Source organism: Megalobrama amblycephala, linkage group LG3 (assembly GCF_018812025.1).
Source record: "Megalobrama amblycephala isolate DHTTF-2021 linkage group LG3, ASM1881202v1, whole genome shotgun sequence".
Classification (NCBI taxonomy): domain Eukaryota; kingdom Metazoa; phylum Chordata; class Actinopteri; order Cypriniformes; family Xenocyprididae; genus Megalobrama; species Megalobrama amblycephala.
In genome coordinates this window covers 61,838,053-61,850,828 of record NC_063046.1, presented here as the reverse complement: position 1 = coordinate 61,850,828, position 12,776 = coordinate 61,838,053, and the positions used below count along the sequence as shown (strand labels likewise).

The 12,776-nt window shown below is 38.0% G+C and overlaps 2 protein-coding genes across 14 annotated transcripts in view; one reads left to right on the top strand and one right to left on the bottom strand.

Moving 5' to 3' along the window:
• The window catches only part of camk2d1 (calcium/calmodulin-dependent protein kinase (CaM kinase) II delta 1), an 81,392-nt gene extending 71,896 nt beyond the window's left edge, over nt 1-9,496 (top strand). For 6 of the 7 annotated variants that reach the window (XM_048186445.1, XM_048186443.1, XM_048186447.1 and 3 more), the window contains 4 exons: nt 5,802-5,877; nt 5,959-6,053; nt 7,887-8,120; nt 8,255-9,496. In XM_048186445.1, coding sequence (XP_048042402.1) covers nt 5,802-5,877; nt 5,959-6,053; nt 7,887-8,119 — 404 coding nt within the window. In that variant the 3' untranslated portion in view covers nt 8,120; nt 8,255-9,496. Of the gene's footprint in view, nt 1-1,000; nt 1,301-5,801; nt 5,878-5,958; nt 6,054-7,886; nt 8,121-8,254 lie in introns of all 7 variants that reach the window. The other variant, XM_048186448.1, reaches the window with a different exon arrangement.
• A 2,019-nt stretch (nt 9,497-11,515) lies between these two features.
• ank2b (ankyrin 2b, neuronal) overlaps nt 11,516-12,776 on the bottom strand; it is an 85,944-nt gene continuing 84,683 nt past the window's right edge. For all 7 annotated transcript variants that reach the window (XM_048186435.1, XM_048186440.1, XM_048186441.1 and 4 more), the window contains one exon: nt 11,516-12,753. In XM_048186435.1, the coding sequence (XP_048042392.1) occupies nt 12,549-12,753 (205 nt within the window). In that variant the 3' untranslated portion in view covers nt 11,516-12,548. The remainder of the gene's footprint in view (nt 12,754-12,776) is intronic.

The following is a 12,776-nucleotide window of genomic DNA, read 5'->3' as shown; positions in this document are numbered from 1 at the left end:
TGCGCAAGATTAAGCAAATCGAGGGAATGAAATAGTAAATTGTTCACATGATTTAGCAAATCGAGGAAACAAAATAGTAAATCGTGTGCAAGATTTAGCAAATCGAGGGAATGAAATAGTAAATTGTGTGCAAGATTAAGCAAATCGAGGGAATGAAATAGTAAATTGTTCACATGATTTAGCAAATCGAGGAAACAAAATAGTAAATTGTGCGCATGATTTAGCAAATCGAGGAAACAAAATAGTACATCGTGTGCAAGATTTAGCAAATCGAGGGAACGAAATACTAAATTGTGCACATGATTTCGCAAATCAAGGAAACGAAATAGTAAATTGTGCGCATGATTTAGCAAATCGAGGGAACGAAATAGTAAATTGAGTTTAAGATTTAGCAAATCGAGGGAACGAAATAGTAAATCGTGTGCAAGATTTAGCAAATCGAGGGAACGAAATAGAAAGAAATATAAAGACCCAAAGACAAAAGAACTGATAAAAATAAGCTGTTATGTAGGACAATAGCCTAGTGGGCAGCACTGTGTCATATGCCATAGTTGTGCACAAGACGACCCGTGTTCATCTTATTTGTTCATTAATGATGTCACCAGCGAATAGTCGACTTCAACTCAACTTTAAATCATATAAATGTTGACTTTCAAAAACCCCTAATATGAACAACAAAAATGATGCCATTGGTTCTTGCGTGTCTTCTGAACCAAAATTGTTTGAATATATTTACAAGGGAGATGTTTCTGTGCCATTTGTCATTCCTTTGCTGTTTCATTCATGTCTGTTTTCAGGAGGTGTAAATGTGTTATTCATCTTCCATGACATTTCTACTCATTTTATCCTTTTCCCCCTCTTTTTAACAACCTTACCTCCTTGCTTTTTGCCCTCCCACTGTCAATCCATGTCTAAGTTTATTTGCTTCCCCATCCATCCATTTATCCTTCCCTTGATGTTCTTCCCATATAAATAAATCCTCCACATTTACTCGGAGCAGTGTACCGCCTGCCTGCCGCTCCATCTAGAATGTACAAGCGTGAACAATCTCATTCCCAGCAGTCTAGTTCTTCCTCTTCCTCCTCTGTCTCCTGCTGCTGGTACCTCCCAAACATGTGGCCTGAAGAAGTCTGCTGTAACCGCATTCTCAAAGCCCTCCTGGCTCTCTACCTGCTTGTTTTCCTATTGGCCTTTTTGGCGTTCCTCTACGTCAACTCAACAGCCGATTGTGGCCAGCCCACTAATCCCAAGGCTGCTCCCAAAAGGTCTCAGCTAATCCAGAGCCACATCACCATTCAGTGTAAGTGCCAGGGGAGGGAGACAGGAAGTCAACGCACACCTTTAAAATAGCGTACACTGATAGCTGAATCTCACGGCAGTTCGTAACTGTTTTACGCTTTGGCGAATTGGTGGATAATTTGCATGATCTCATTCATCTGTTTCCATACGATATGCATCGGGTATGTTTAGTGGTGGTCCTTCATGCTTACTTTTACAATCATATGTTTTTTGTATGATTCACACCATTCAAATTCATACAAAATCGCCACCTCGTATCACAGTTATGTTTTCCCATGAGATTGGCTGAACCAGCAGGCCACATGATTGCAAATAACTAAAAATCACTTAAAGCGTATGCTAAGCAGACATTTTTTTTAAAATATAATATTATTATATCTGTGATTTGCACAGATAAGACCTCAGATGTTGTTAATGTCAAAGCGATATCTTATTTTTAGGTGCTAGATTAAGTTTTCTATGGAAGCTTGTTTCTGCCACAAAATAAAATAATACATAAAGTAACTGTGATTTTTTTTAATTTTTTTATCTCACACCTCTGACTTTTTCTTGCAAGTTATAATGTCAGATTTGTAAGATGTAAACTCACGATTCTGTGAAATAGTCGCAATTGCGAGGAATCACATTTATATCACATAATTGAGATATAACTTCGCAATTGCGTGTTATAAAGGCCATTTATCTCGCAATTCTGACTCTTACCAAAATTGCGAATTTATATCTGCAATTCTGAGAAAAAAGTTATAATGCAAAAGTTATAATTGCATGTTATAAAGTCAATTTATGAGAAAAAGTCAGCTTACAATTGTGACATTTACTCACAATTGCGAGTCTATATCACAGTTCTGTCTTTATTGCAAGATATTGTGAGATGAATTTGCAATTAAAAGTTTATATCTCACAATTGCGAGTTGAAGTGCTTTTTCGAATATTACCTTTCATGCAGTGTGTAATGTAGCTGTCTGTGAATGTAAACGATACTCCGTGCACGACGCCCCTCTGTCCTCTGTGTGTATATTATAAGAAAATAAAAGTGTTTTTTGACCTTTAAAGCATGTAAACCTGTTATAGGAGACTCCAAAACAAGATTAGGAACCTGTCTTTAAAATGGCATCTTAGGGGCACTTTTGAGTTTTCTTATCACAGCTGAAAGAAAGTGTTGTTTTGTGACTCAATCAGGAAGATTTTAAGCTGAACTTGTTTAAGTTATTGGTCAGGTCAAGAATCTGCTGTAAGAACGACTCTCAGATCAAGGTTTAGCGGTATATGCACTAGTGTGACACGAGTTTCCAGAGGGGAGATGTTGTTTTATAGCAGTAATGTGTAAACATTACATGTTCTAGAACTCCTTAATTTTTGGAAATCCCTGAGGAGAAAATGAACACTCTGTGTTCATGGAGTCGGATGTCATTGTGGGTGTCCAGCATTAAACAACAGATCCAAGCAAACAACAAAATGTCATGTCGCCCGCTGCTGGTTAACTTTTAACTTATCATTAAAGATTACAGAATGAAAACAGCCACTGACCGTCATCTACAGCTGCCCGAAGCGCTCTCCTGTTGGCAGGCGGTCTGTTTTATGGCTTAACTTTATCACTGGGCTGCAGAAACCACTGACCACACAAACAACGTCATTCCGTTCTGACAGTCTATCAGGATTTTAAATTAGTTAAAGGTAAAAAAAATAACTTCCTGGAGAGGAAAGGGTTGTAAATCAAATGGAGCATAATGCCTATATTGTGACTGAACAACGAAAATGAATTTTGCAGTTACCTTATGAGTTATGATTACCTTAATATCTACAGTGTTCATCTGCACTCCCAGTGGTTGTGTTTCTGTTTCTTCACATTTTGCATCAGTCAAATCACCAACCCTCATGGAAAATGAATGACTTCCAGTTGCTCTGAGGATCTGTGGCTGTGTGCACACCTTACCGTGGAAGACATACAGTTTATTATGATTTATGAATCTGGCTGGACACAAGCTTTCCACACTCTAATGCCGTCATATACCGTTCTCTTTCTTGTCTTATTTAGAGTTTGATAAGACACTAAATTTTGTCACTGTCACCAAAGCACTGAAGCGTCACTGCAAACATCTGGTTTTGTCTCTCATTTTGATTGTAAAGTGTCTATTGAGGTGCGGGTGTGCAGTAAGACGTTTAAGGAGCATTACTGCCCTCTAGTGGCAACAAAAATAACTGCACAGTCAATTCAATTCCACAGTCTGACTGGAATTTTCCACCTAAGAAGATCTGTAGATGCTATCCTTCAGCATTTCCATTCATTATAATGGCAGTTGCTATATAAACCCACACGCCCAGTTCAATATTAATATTTTATAGTGAGTTTGCTGTGCTTGGTACAGTATTTTCTCTGCTCTCCTCTTTGTGACGGTCTTCAGCGAGTCTCGTCTCTGGCCTGTGTGTGTTAACACCATGTTTACAGACTTCATAATATTTCCACACAAATTACATATTGGGAAATTATTGCAATGCAGTTTGTGTGGAAGTTTGAAAGCCAAAGTAAAACAAAAAACCATCCGGCTGCTAAATGTGTGTTTGAAGCTTGTAAATGATAGCGTATATTCCAGGACTGTTTTCAGCTGACTGTAGGAAAGTATTAAACTTCATCCAGTGCTGGTCTGGAAAACTGTGGTGGAATACTGGAATGGGGTTCTGTTTTACACCAAATGATTTTATGCTTGAGCAAACAGGCTGATTGGTCTCAAACCAATTTTGATCATTTTTCTTACCATTTTAAGCATTCCTTGAGAATAACCGACTCAGAGTCAACCTCTTGCAAACTGGGCATCATCAGTTCATAATTTAAACAAGCATAGAAGTGATGTAGAGTTTTGTGTCACTACAGCGCTAAGCTGTTTTAAAGGTAGTGTTAGGAGCCGTTCACACAGAACCCGCTTTTCCATTCCAGTGCGCTACTTTTCCAATGTTTTCTATGTAAATATGCGCTAGACGGAAGTGAATGACCGTTGCGCTCGCATCTTGCATCTTTTGCAGCATCTTGCGCATGACACGCCGTTCTAAAATGGCGGCTCTCAGATTAAAATAGGTCTCGAGACCTTGCGTTTTTCCCCATTCCACTGCCCTCATCTCGTGTTTTTCAAAGCAAAAACATGTTCTGTGTGAATGAGCCAAAATAAAAGTTAGCTGCTTTCCAACACCAATTAAACACAAATGTAATTTTCTCTGAACACTATCAATGATTTGATGATTTTAATGGCTTTACGATGCAAGAATCATAAAAATTAAATAATATTACACAGGCCAGGCTTAAAATGCGAAACTGGATTTTATACAATATGAAGTCTCTGCTCTGTCAGGGTCGTAACCACCATAGACAAATAATTAGAAATGTCTAATTTTTGATGAAATCCAATGGCTCGGTGAGGCCTGCATTGACAGCAAGATAATTAACACTTTCAGATGCTCAGAAAGCTACTAAAAATATATTTAAAACAGTCATGTGACTGCAGTGGTTCAACTTTAATATTATGAAGAGACGAGAATACTTTTTGTACGGTAAAAAAACAAAATAACGACTTTATTCAACAATATTTAGTGATGGGGGACTTCAAAACACTGTTTCATGAAGCTTTATGAATCTTTTGTTTCGAATCAGTGGTTCGGAGCGCGAATGTCACGTGATTTCAGTAAATGAGGCTTCATTACGTCATAAGTGTTTCGAAACTTCATTGAATAAGTGTTTTTGAAATTTCAATGGTTCACGTGACTTTGGCAGTTTGATATTTGATCCGAACCACTGATTTGAAACAAAAGATTCGTAAAGCGGTCTAACAGCGCTCGTCAATGTCAAAATGATTGAGAACACCAATAAAATCAAAGTAGGCGGGGTTTACCGTTCACAGAAGCAGAGCGTGAATTCCAGTGCGAAGCGTCAGTTTAACATTGAAAGAGTGAGGTACGACGTAAAGAGCGAAACATTTCATACATCTCAACTGTTTTACGATAGAAATGTCAAACGACCGACTGTAACATCCAGTGATGCGAACTACTCGACTTTTATCTTAAATACGAACGTTTTGAAAGTTTACGTGATTCATGTAATTCTTAACAGAGTGTGATGAGACCAAAAACATTTTACGTTTTCGACATATTAGCCATACAAATAAAAGTGGATGTGTGCATATTTTAATGCAAATGAATGCTAATATTATTTGCAAATAGTTCAAAATAATTATTTCTCAACTAGAATTTCCTTTATAAAAAAATTGCTCCCCCAGTGTTCAAGACATGGTTATGGGTTGAAGCCCCTGAACTGAATAACATACTAAATAATAACCAAAACAATTTACATCTCAGCATTGTTGTGTTTATCTTGTAGTAACTTGATTACACTAGTATTTCATTTCAGACAGATTTGTGAATCCGATTCAATTAAAATAACAGATTTAGAAGAGTATTTTTGTTTAAGATTACTAATATGTTTTACGCTTCTTCTTTTTTTCATTTGTGTGCTTCAGCGCGGAAACAGGAGATAATTAAAGTTACAGAGCTGCTGATTGAAGCCATTAATAACGGAGATTTTGAAGCGTACACGTGAGTGTTTTTATTGCATTGCTTTTTCTTCACTCTGTCACAAATGTCTGGTTTTAATAATATGTTGATAATATTCCACAGGAAGATTTGTGACCCTGGACTGACGTCTTTTGAACCTGAAGCTCTGGGAAACCTGGTGGAGGGGACGGATTTCCACAGGTTCTACTTCGAAAACGGTAAGACGTGATGTTACGTGTTGAAGGAATAACTTAACCAAAAGTCTGTCATCATTTACAGTGGTGTGAAAAAGTGTTGGCCCCCTTCCTGATTTTTTATTTTTGGCATGTTTGTCACACTTTAATGTTTCAGATCATCAAACAAATTTAAATATGAATCAAAGATAACACAAGTAAACACAACATGCAGTTTTTAAATGAAGGTTTTTATAATGAATGGAAAACAAAATCCAAACCCACATGGCCCTGTGTGAAAAAGTGTTTACCCCCTAAACCTAATAACTGGTTTGGCCACCCTTAGTAGCAACAAGTGCAATCAAGCATTTGCGATAACTTGCAATGAGTCTGTTACAGTGCTGTGGAGGAATATTGGCCCACTCATCTTTGCAGAATTGTTGTAATTCCGCCACATTGGAGGGTTTTTGACCATCTCAATAGGATTGAGGTCAGGACTTTGACTAGGCCACTCCAAAGTCTTCATTTTGTTTTTCTTCAGCCATTCAGAGGTGGACTTGCTGGTGTGTTTTGGATCATTGTCCTTCAGCTTGAGGTCACGAACAGATGGCCGGACATTGTCCTTCAGGATTTTTTAGACAGCAGAATTCATGGTTCCATTTATCACAGCAAGTCTTCCAGGTCCTGAAGCAGCAAAACAGCACCAGACCATCACACTACCACCACCATATTTTACTGTTGGTATGATGGTCTTTTTCTGAAATGCTGTGTTACTTTTACGCCAGACGTAATGGGACACACACCTTCCAAAATGTTCAACTTTTGTCTCGTCAGTCCACAGAGTATTTTCCCAAAAGTCTTGGGGATCATCAAGATGTATTCTGGCAAAACTGAGACGAGCATTTGTTCTTTTAGCTCAGCAGCGGTTTTCGTCTTGAAACTCTGCCATGCAGGCCATTTTTGCCCCGTCTCTTTCTTACAGTGGAGTCATGAACACTGACCTTAACTGAGGCAAGTGAGGCCTGCAGTTCTTTGGATGTTGTTGTGGGGTCTTTTGTGACCTCTTGGATGAGTCGTCGCTGCGCTCTCAGGGTAATTTTGGTCAGCCGGCCACTCCTGGGAAGGATCACCACTGTTCCATGTTTTCTCCATTTGTGGATAATGGCTCTCACTGTGGTTCGCTGGAGTCCCAAAGCTTTAGAAATGGCTTTATAACCTTTTCCAGACTGATAGATCTCAATTACTTTCTTTCTCATTTGTTCCTGAATTTCTTTGGATCTCAACATGATGTGTAGCTTTTGAGGATCTTTTGGTCTACTTCACTTTGTCAGGCAGGTCCTATTTAAGTGATTTCTTGATTGCGAACAGGTGTGGCAGTAATCAGGCCTGGGTGTGGCTAGAGAAACTGAACTCAGGTGTGATAAACCACAGTTATGTTTTAACAGCAGGGGGCAAGCACTTTTTCACACAGGGCCATGTGGGTTTGGATTTTGTTTTCCCTTCATTATAAAAACCTTCATTTAAAAACTGCATGTTGTGTTTACTTGTGTTATCTTTGATTCATATTTACATTTGTTTGATGATCTGAAACATTAAAGTGTGACAAACATGCAAAAAAATAAAAAATCAGGAAGGGGGCCAACACTTTTTCACACCACTGTACATGTGTTTCCAAACCGTGTTTCTTCCATGGAACACACAGACAGAGCTTTTGCTCCATACTAAGAAACTGAGTCTGTCAAGCTCCAGCATGTTTTAATGTCTTTAAGATTTTATTACACTTACTGGTTACAATATGTACATTTCTGAGAAATACATGAAGTTTGTTTAGCGAGAAAAGGCTGAAAATGACACTATAGCGTTATTGTCCCTCTCTAGCTCTCTCCAAAGGCCACAAACCCATCCACACCATCCTGCTGAACCCTCACGTACACCTGATCGGAGAGGACGCGGCGTGCGTCGCTTACATAAGGCTCACCCAATACATGGACGTCAACAATATGCCTCGCACCATGCAGTCGGAGGAGACCCGTGTCTGGCACCGCCGTGACGGCAAATGGCAGAATATCCACTTCCACCGGTCCGGCTCGCCAACTGTGCCCACCAAGTGAGGTGTGTGTTCGTGTGCTCCGAAACCATCGATAAAGAGTGTAGACTGAAAAAATAGTGGATACCCAACCCTGTCAATGTCATCAGCTTAGTCTATGTATAAAATTGTAATAAATGATATTTCTTTGCTTTTCCAGTTAATATGGCCTTCCCTGTCAGCTGAGCTCCATCAAGTGTCCGCCCAACTCATCCACGATCTTCACAGTTTGCTCGACTGTCTTGTTTACATCCACAGCTGGACTGATACCCAGGGCTGGAGAGTGCTTCATATCAGGATGTGTGTTTGTATGCGAGTACATGTACATGTATTGAGTATGCTGTTTACACACTATAGACTCGTTTATGTGAAAAGCATGATCTTACTTAGTACTCTAATCTTTTTTAAAGGGTTACGTTTTTTGTATAACAAAATATATGGAGCCATTTGTTAGTAATCTGTGGTGTTTGGGTACAGGGGAGTGTATATCAGGAAATAATTATTCAGAGTTTTTTGTTGTTGTTTTAATTAGTGCTGTCAAATCGATTAATTGCGATTAATTGCATATAAACATAAAAGTTTACATAGACACACACACGTATATAATATGTATACAGAGAAACTTTTATGTTAGATGCAATTAATCACGATTAACCGATTTGAAAGCACTAGTTTTAATTCAATTTGTCATTAATGACATTCAAAATGGCAGATCATTTACTTATTTCTTAAAATGACAAATATATGAGCTTTGCTTATGGTTTTCAGTGATGTACATTTTGTGACGTTATGTGAATTGCTATTCCTGCTTTACACTTTGGAGTATTAATAGTTTATTATTAGTGCAGATAGGAAATCCAAAAATCTGACAAGCAGAAATGTTTAGAGTTATATTTTCATTTCTTTGCTCGTTCATTATCATGCAGACAACTGGATGTGGAAAACGAATGTAACTCACACTGTACTATACAGACATGCTCATTCTGTGAAAAACACAAAGCCAGAAAAGTTTTTCCTTCTTTTTTAAATGAGTTGTGTGAAATGTAGTTTTTAATTGGGTACGTTCTCCATCGTGACTGCTTCTCACTGGAATTTGCAGGAATCCTCAAGGAAAAATCGACAAACAGCTTTAATGAATAGTGCATGATTTTCCACTCTTAGTCATCTACACATCAGAAACCTTCCGATCCATTTCTTATTCAAGCCTCTGTTTTGACAGAAATAGATAAACTCGGCAATGGTCAAGCAGAATAAATTCATGTTATACACATGCATTGCTTCAAAACACCCTCTGGATTTGCTTTCATTTTCTCATTCAACATTATAACATATTATTACTGGAGAACTTGATAGGTTTCTAAATACTTTAAAATGTCTAATAAAATGTGTGATTTCTGCAAAATGCTTGTACTGACATTATTTTGGTAAATTGTGTTTGCATCAACAATCAATTCATTTTATCTGCTATTGTATAGTTTTATGATTGGGATATTACGGTGGCCGAGAGAGCTCAACACGCTGCGACTGAAGAAAACACGTGCAAATAGAAATTAAACAAATTAAATCTGCAAGCAGCGATGAAAGGGCCCAATGTCCAGATCTGAGTTACAACAACTTCCTGTTTCGTGGCGTTAATTGAAAAACATTAGCACTTAGCCAAGTATTATCCACTATTTATGGACAGCACTTTGGTCCATTTTTATGGTTTTGTAAGTGCTCTACAAATAAAAATTGAGTTGAGTTGAGTTGAGTGAAGTTTGGGGGTTTCGTGGCAAAACATTAAACTTTGTCAGGCCACCACGGACACACCCTTCAGTGAAAACTCTAGATCTTCGCAATTTAACGGCCTTTAGATTAGACTGACCGAATATGACGTTGATCTGATTAAAGCTCTGGGAGGAGTTTGTTAAAGTAGAACATGTGGAAATGGCAAAAACTGCCAAAATTTTGCAGAGAAAATTCAAAATATCTCACTTCCTGTTGGTTTTCAGATTTTGCACCCAAGGACTTTTTTGTAGGTATTGGTCTGTTACATCTGTCTACCGAATTTCATAACTGTACGTGAAATGTAGCGCGCTTAATTGAAATTTTGTAGGTGGCACTATTGAGCCATTTTGCCACACCTAATTCTGAAACCCATATCAGACGTAAATTTTCAGCACTTCTGACACATGTGCAAAGTTTCATGAGTTTTCAAGCATGTTTAGGCGCTCAAAAATGTGATTTATTTCAGAGAAGAAGAATTGACTGAGCGATTACAGTGCTCACACCATCGGTGCTCGGGCCATCAGTTTGACGACACGTGCTGCAAAGGTTCACAACGCACCCAAATACAGAAACACACATAAAACTCACCTTTCAGTTAATCGGTTATGCCTCAGACAGGTTCGTCACTTGTTTGGGTTCCCTTGAAACATTCTCATTGTCGTCTGTGCTTGCAGCGTGTTTCTGTATTTGTTTTTGGTTAATTTGCTGGTGTTTTCTTCAGTTGCAGCACGTTGAGCTCTCTTGGCCATCGTAGGATATACTGTAGATGCAACTGTAAACTGTAAACCAATCAGAAGTCTGGACATACTGCTCATACTTTTTTATGAATATTGAAATTTTTTACTTTCTTATGATCAGAACTTGGTTTTGATCAACAAGCATGATGCTTTTAATGATATTTTCCTTTGGAATTTTCTCTAATTAATATGTAAAAGAATGTTTGATATATTATTGTCAGCATGTCATATGCGGGGCTCTGTAATTGTAAGTACAATTTATATTTCTTTACAAAATATAGTTTTTAATTCATTTTAACATAATGTCTTTAATTTAAGAGCTCTCAAGAAACAAAGTCAGTCATGCATTTTCAAACCTTTAAATAATAGTGTGTGCTCAAAACATTAACTCTTTCCCTGCCGTTTTATGTTTTTAATGTTATACAGTAGGGGGCGCTGTTATGCATCTTTTAAAAGAGTACAGAATCTGGATCAAAACAGGTGAAAAAGAAGCAGAAACAAGTGATAGAAGCATTGCTTATGCGCATAGTCTTGACAAAAGTGCAATTTCCTCAGCTTTTTGTTCAAAATGTTGCTTTTTTAATGAAACACATTCAAGTGTTGATAAAAAAAAATAATGCATGTTTGTTTGTTTAAAAGCAGAAGCTCTGTTCTTTCTTTAATATGTATTGTATGTTCAGATATTCATACAACAAAATATTCTGGGGGCCGTGAAAGTTTTGTAAAAAATGCTAACGCCAGCTTTCAACTTTTTAAAAAACACTGGCTGGGAAAGAGTTAAAAAAAATGCTGATGTAAGTTAGATTGTTAAAAGTAACTTCAATGTCTAATTTCATCCCAATTTATATAACACAAAATCCATTTTGATTCTCAAATTATGCATATTTTCCTTAATACAAAATAAGGTAATGGTGAGATTAACATTTCATTTTTTTATTTTACATCGTTGCAACAGCAGAGGAGAAAAATGAACAAAACCGGCAAATGTTGAATCACTCGTCCTCCCCGTTCTGCTTAAGTCAAGCAGATTCAAATCATACATTCAGCCATACTTTAAAACATGGGACAAGACAGAAAATGGACTGAATTAAAAATCCAGTCATTCATTCATATTAGTGAGTTTCCAATAAACACAGACATTGCTGTATTATCACACAGGAGATCTGAGAACACACACACACACACAGAGGCAGATAATGTTAGGGCTCGTACACCAAAACAAATAACTGGATGTGTTTAATGACAGCATTCTTGATGAAAAAACAAGCAATTTCATCCACCGAAACTGATCAGTTCTAAATAAAAACCATTCAGAAGCATTCTGGGATTAAGAAAGACTACAGCATGATATTTATTCTTTGTTTTTAAATCTCAGTATAAATACATAGCCAGTTATTTCAGATATCTGATTGCTTGCACTTGATTAACTGTGGTTACAAACTCACATGCCCAGAGATATTCAGATGATATTTGATCAGGTCTGCAGTGAGATTTTAAGCGAGTCATCTGAGATGTTTGTAATTATACAGCAGTCCATCGATGCAGTTGTACAGCAGATACAGGAGACAAAAGAGTATAAGACAGTTTCTGTCAAAGTCCAGTATTTACAAATGTCTGTTGAGCTCAGCGTCCAAACCGACTTCTTTTTCGTTACGTTTAGTTCTGCTTCTACGTTAACACCGCAACCAAAATGACACACACTCACACACACAAAACATCTACGTTTTCATACAGTTCACTCCGCAATTCAGATGGAAACACTATCTTTGGTCACAAAATGAGAAAATAAATTCAGTCAGGAAAATAAGAAAGACATTCAGCCATGAAGCAGTTAAAATGTTTACATTATTTGCCATGAATGAGAAGATCGAGCATTAATAAATAATAAAGGATAAAATGGGATCTGGTGTAGAAAGGCCTACAGAAGTCTGTGTCAAAGCCCGCGGTGGTTTATTGTTTGTCCTGCGCTGGCGCGTCCGTGTCTTCGGTGGGTTCGGGCGTACAGTAGCGCTGAAGCAGCTGGTGCAGGTGTCGCTGCAGGTCGTCGGGTCGCAGGCTGTCCGGGGCGTCCTCCAGCCGTTCCAGGTGTGTCTGTTTGGTTTGGCCGTCCTTCACTACCGTTCGTTTCTGGGTGCGCGTCTTATGCATGCGGGTCCTGTGAATCAACATATCAGAGTC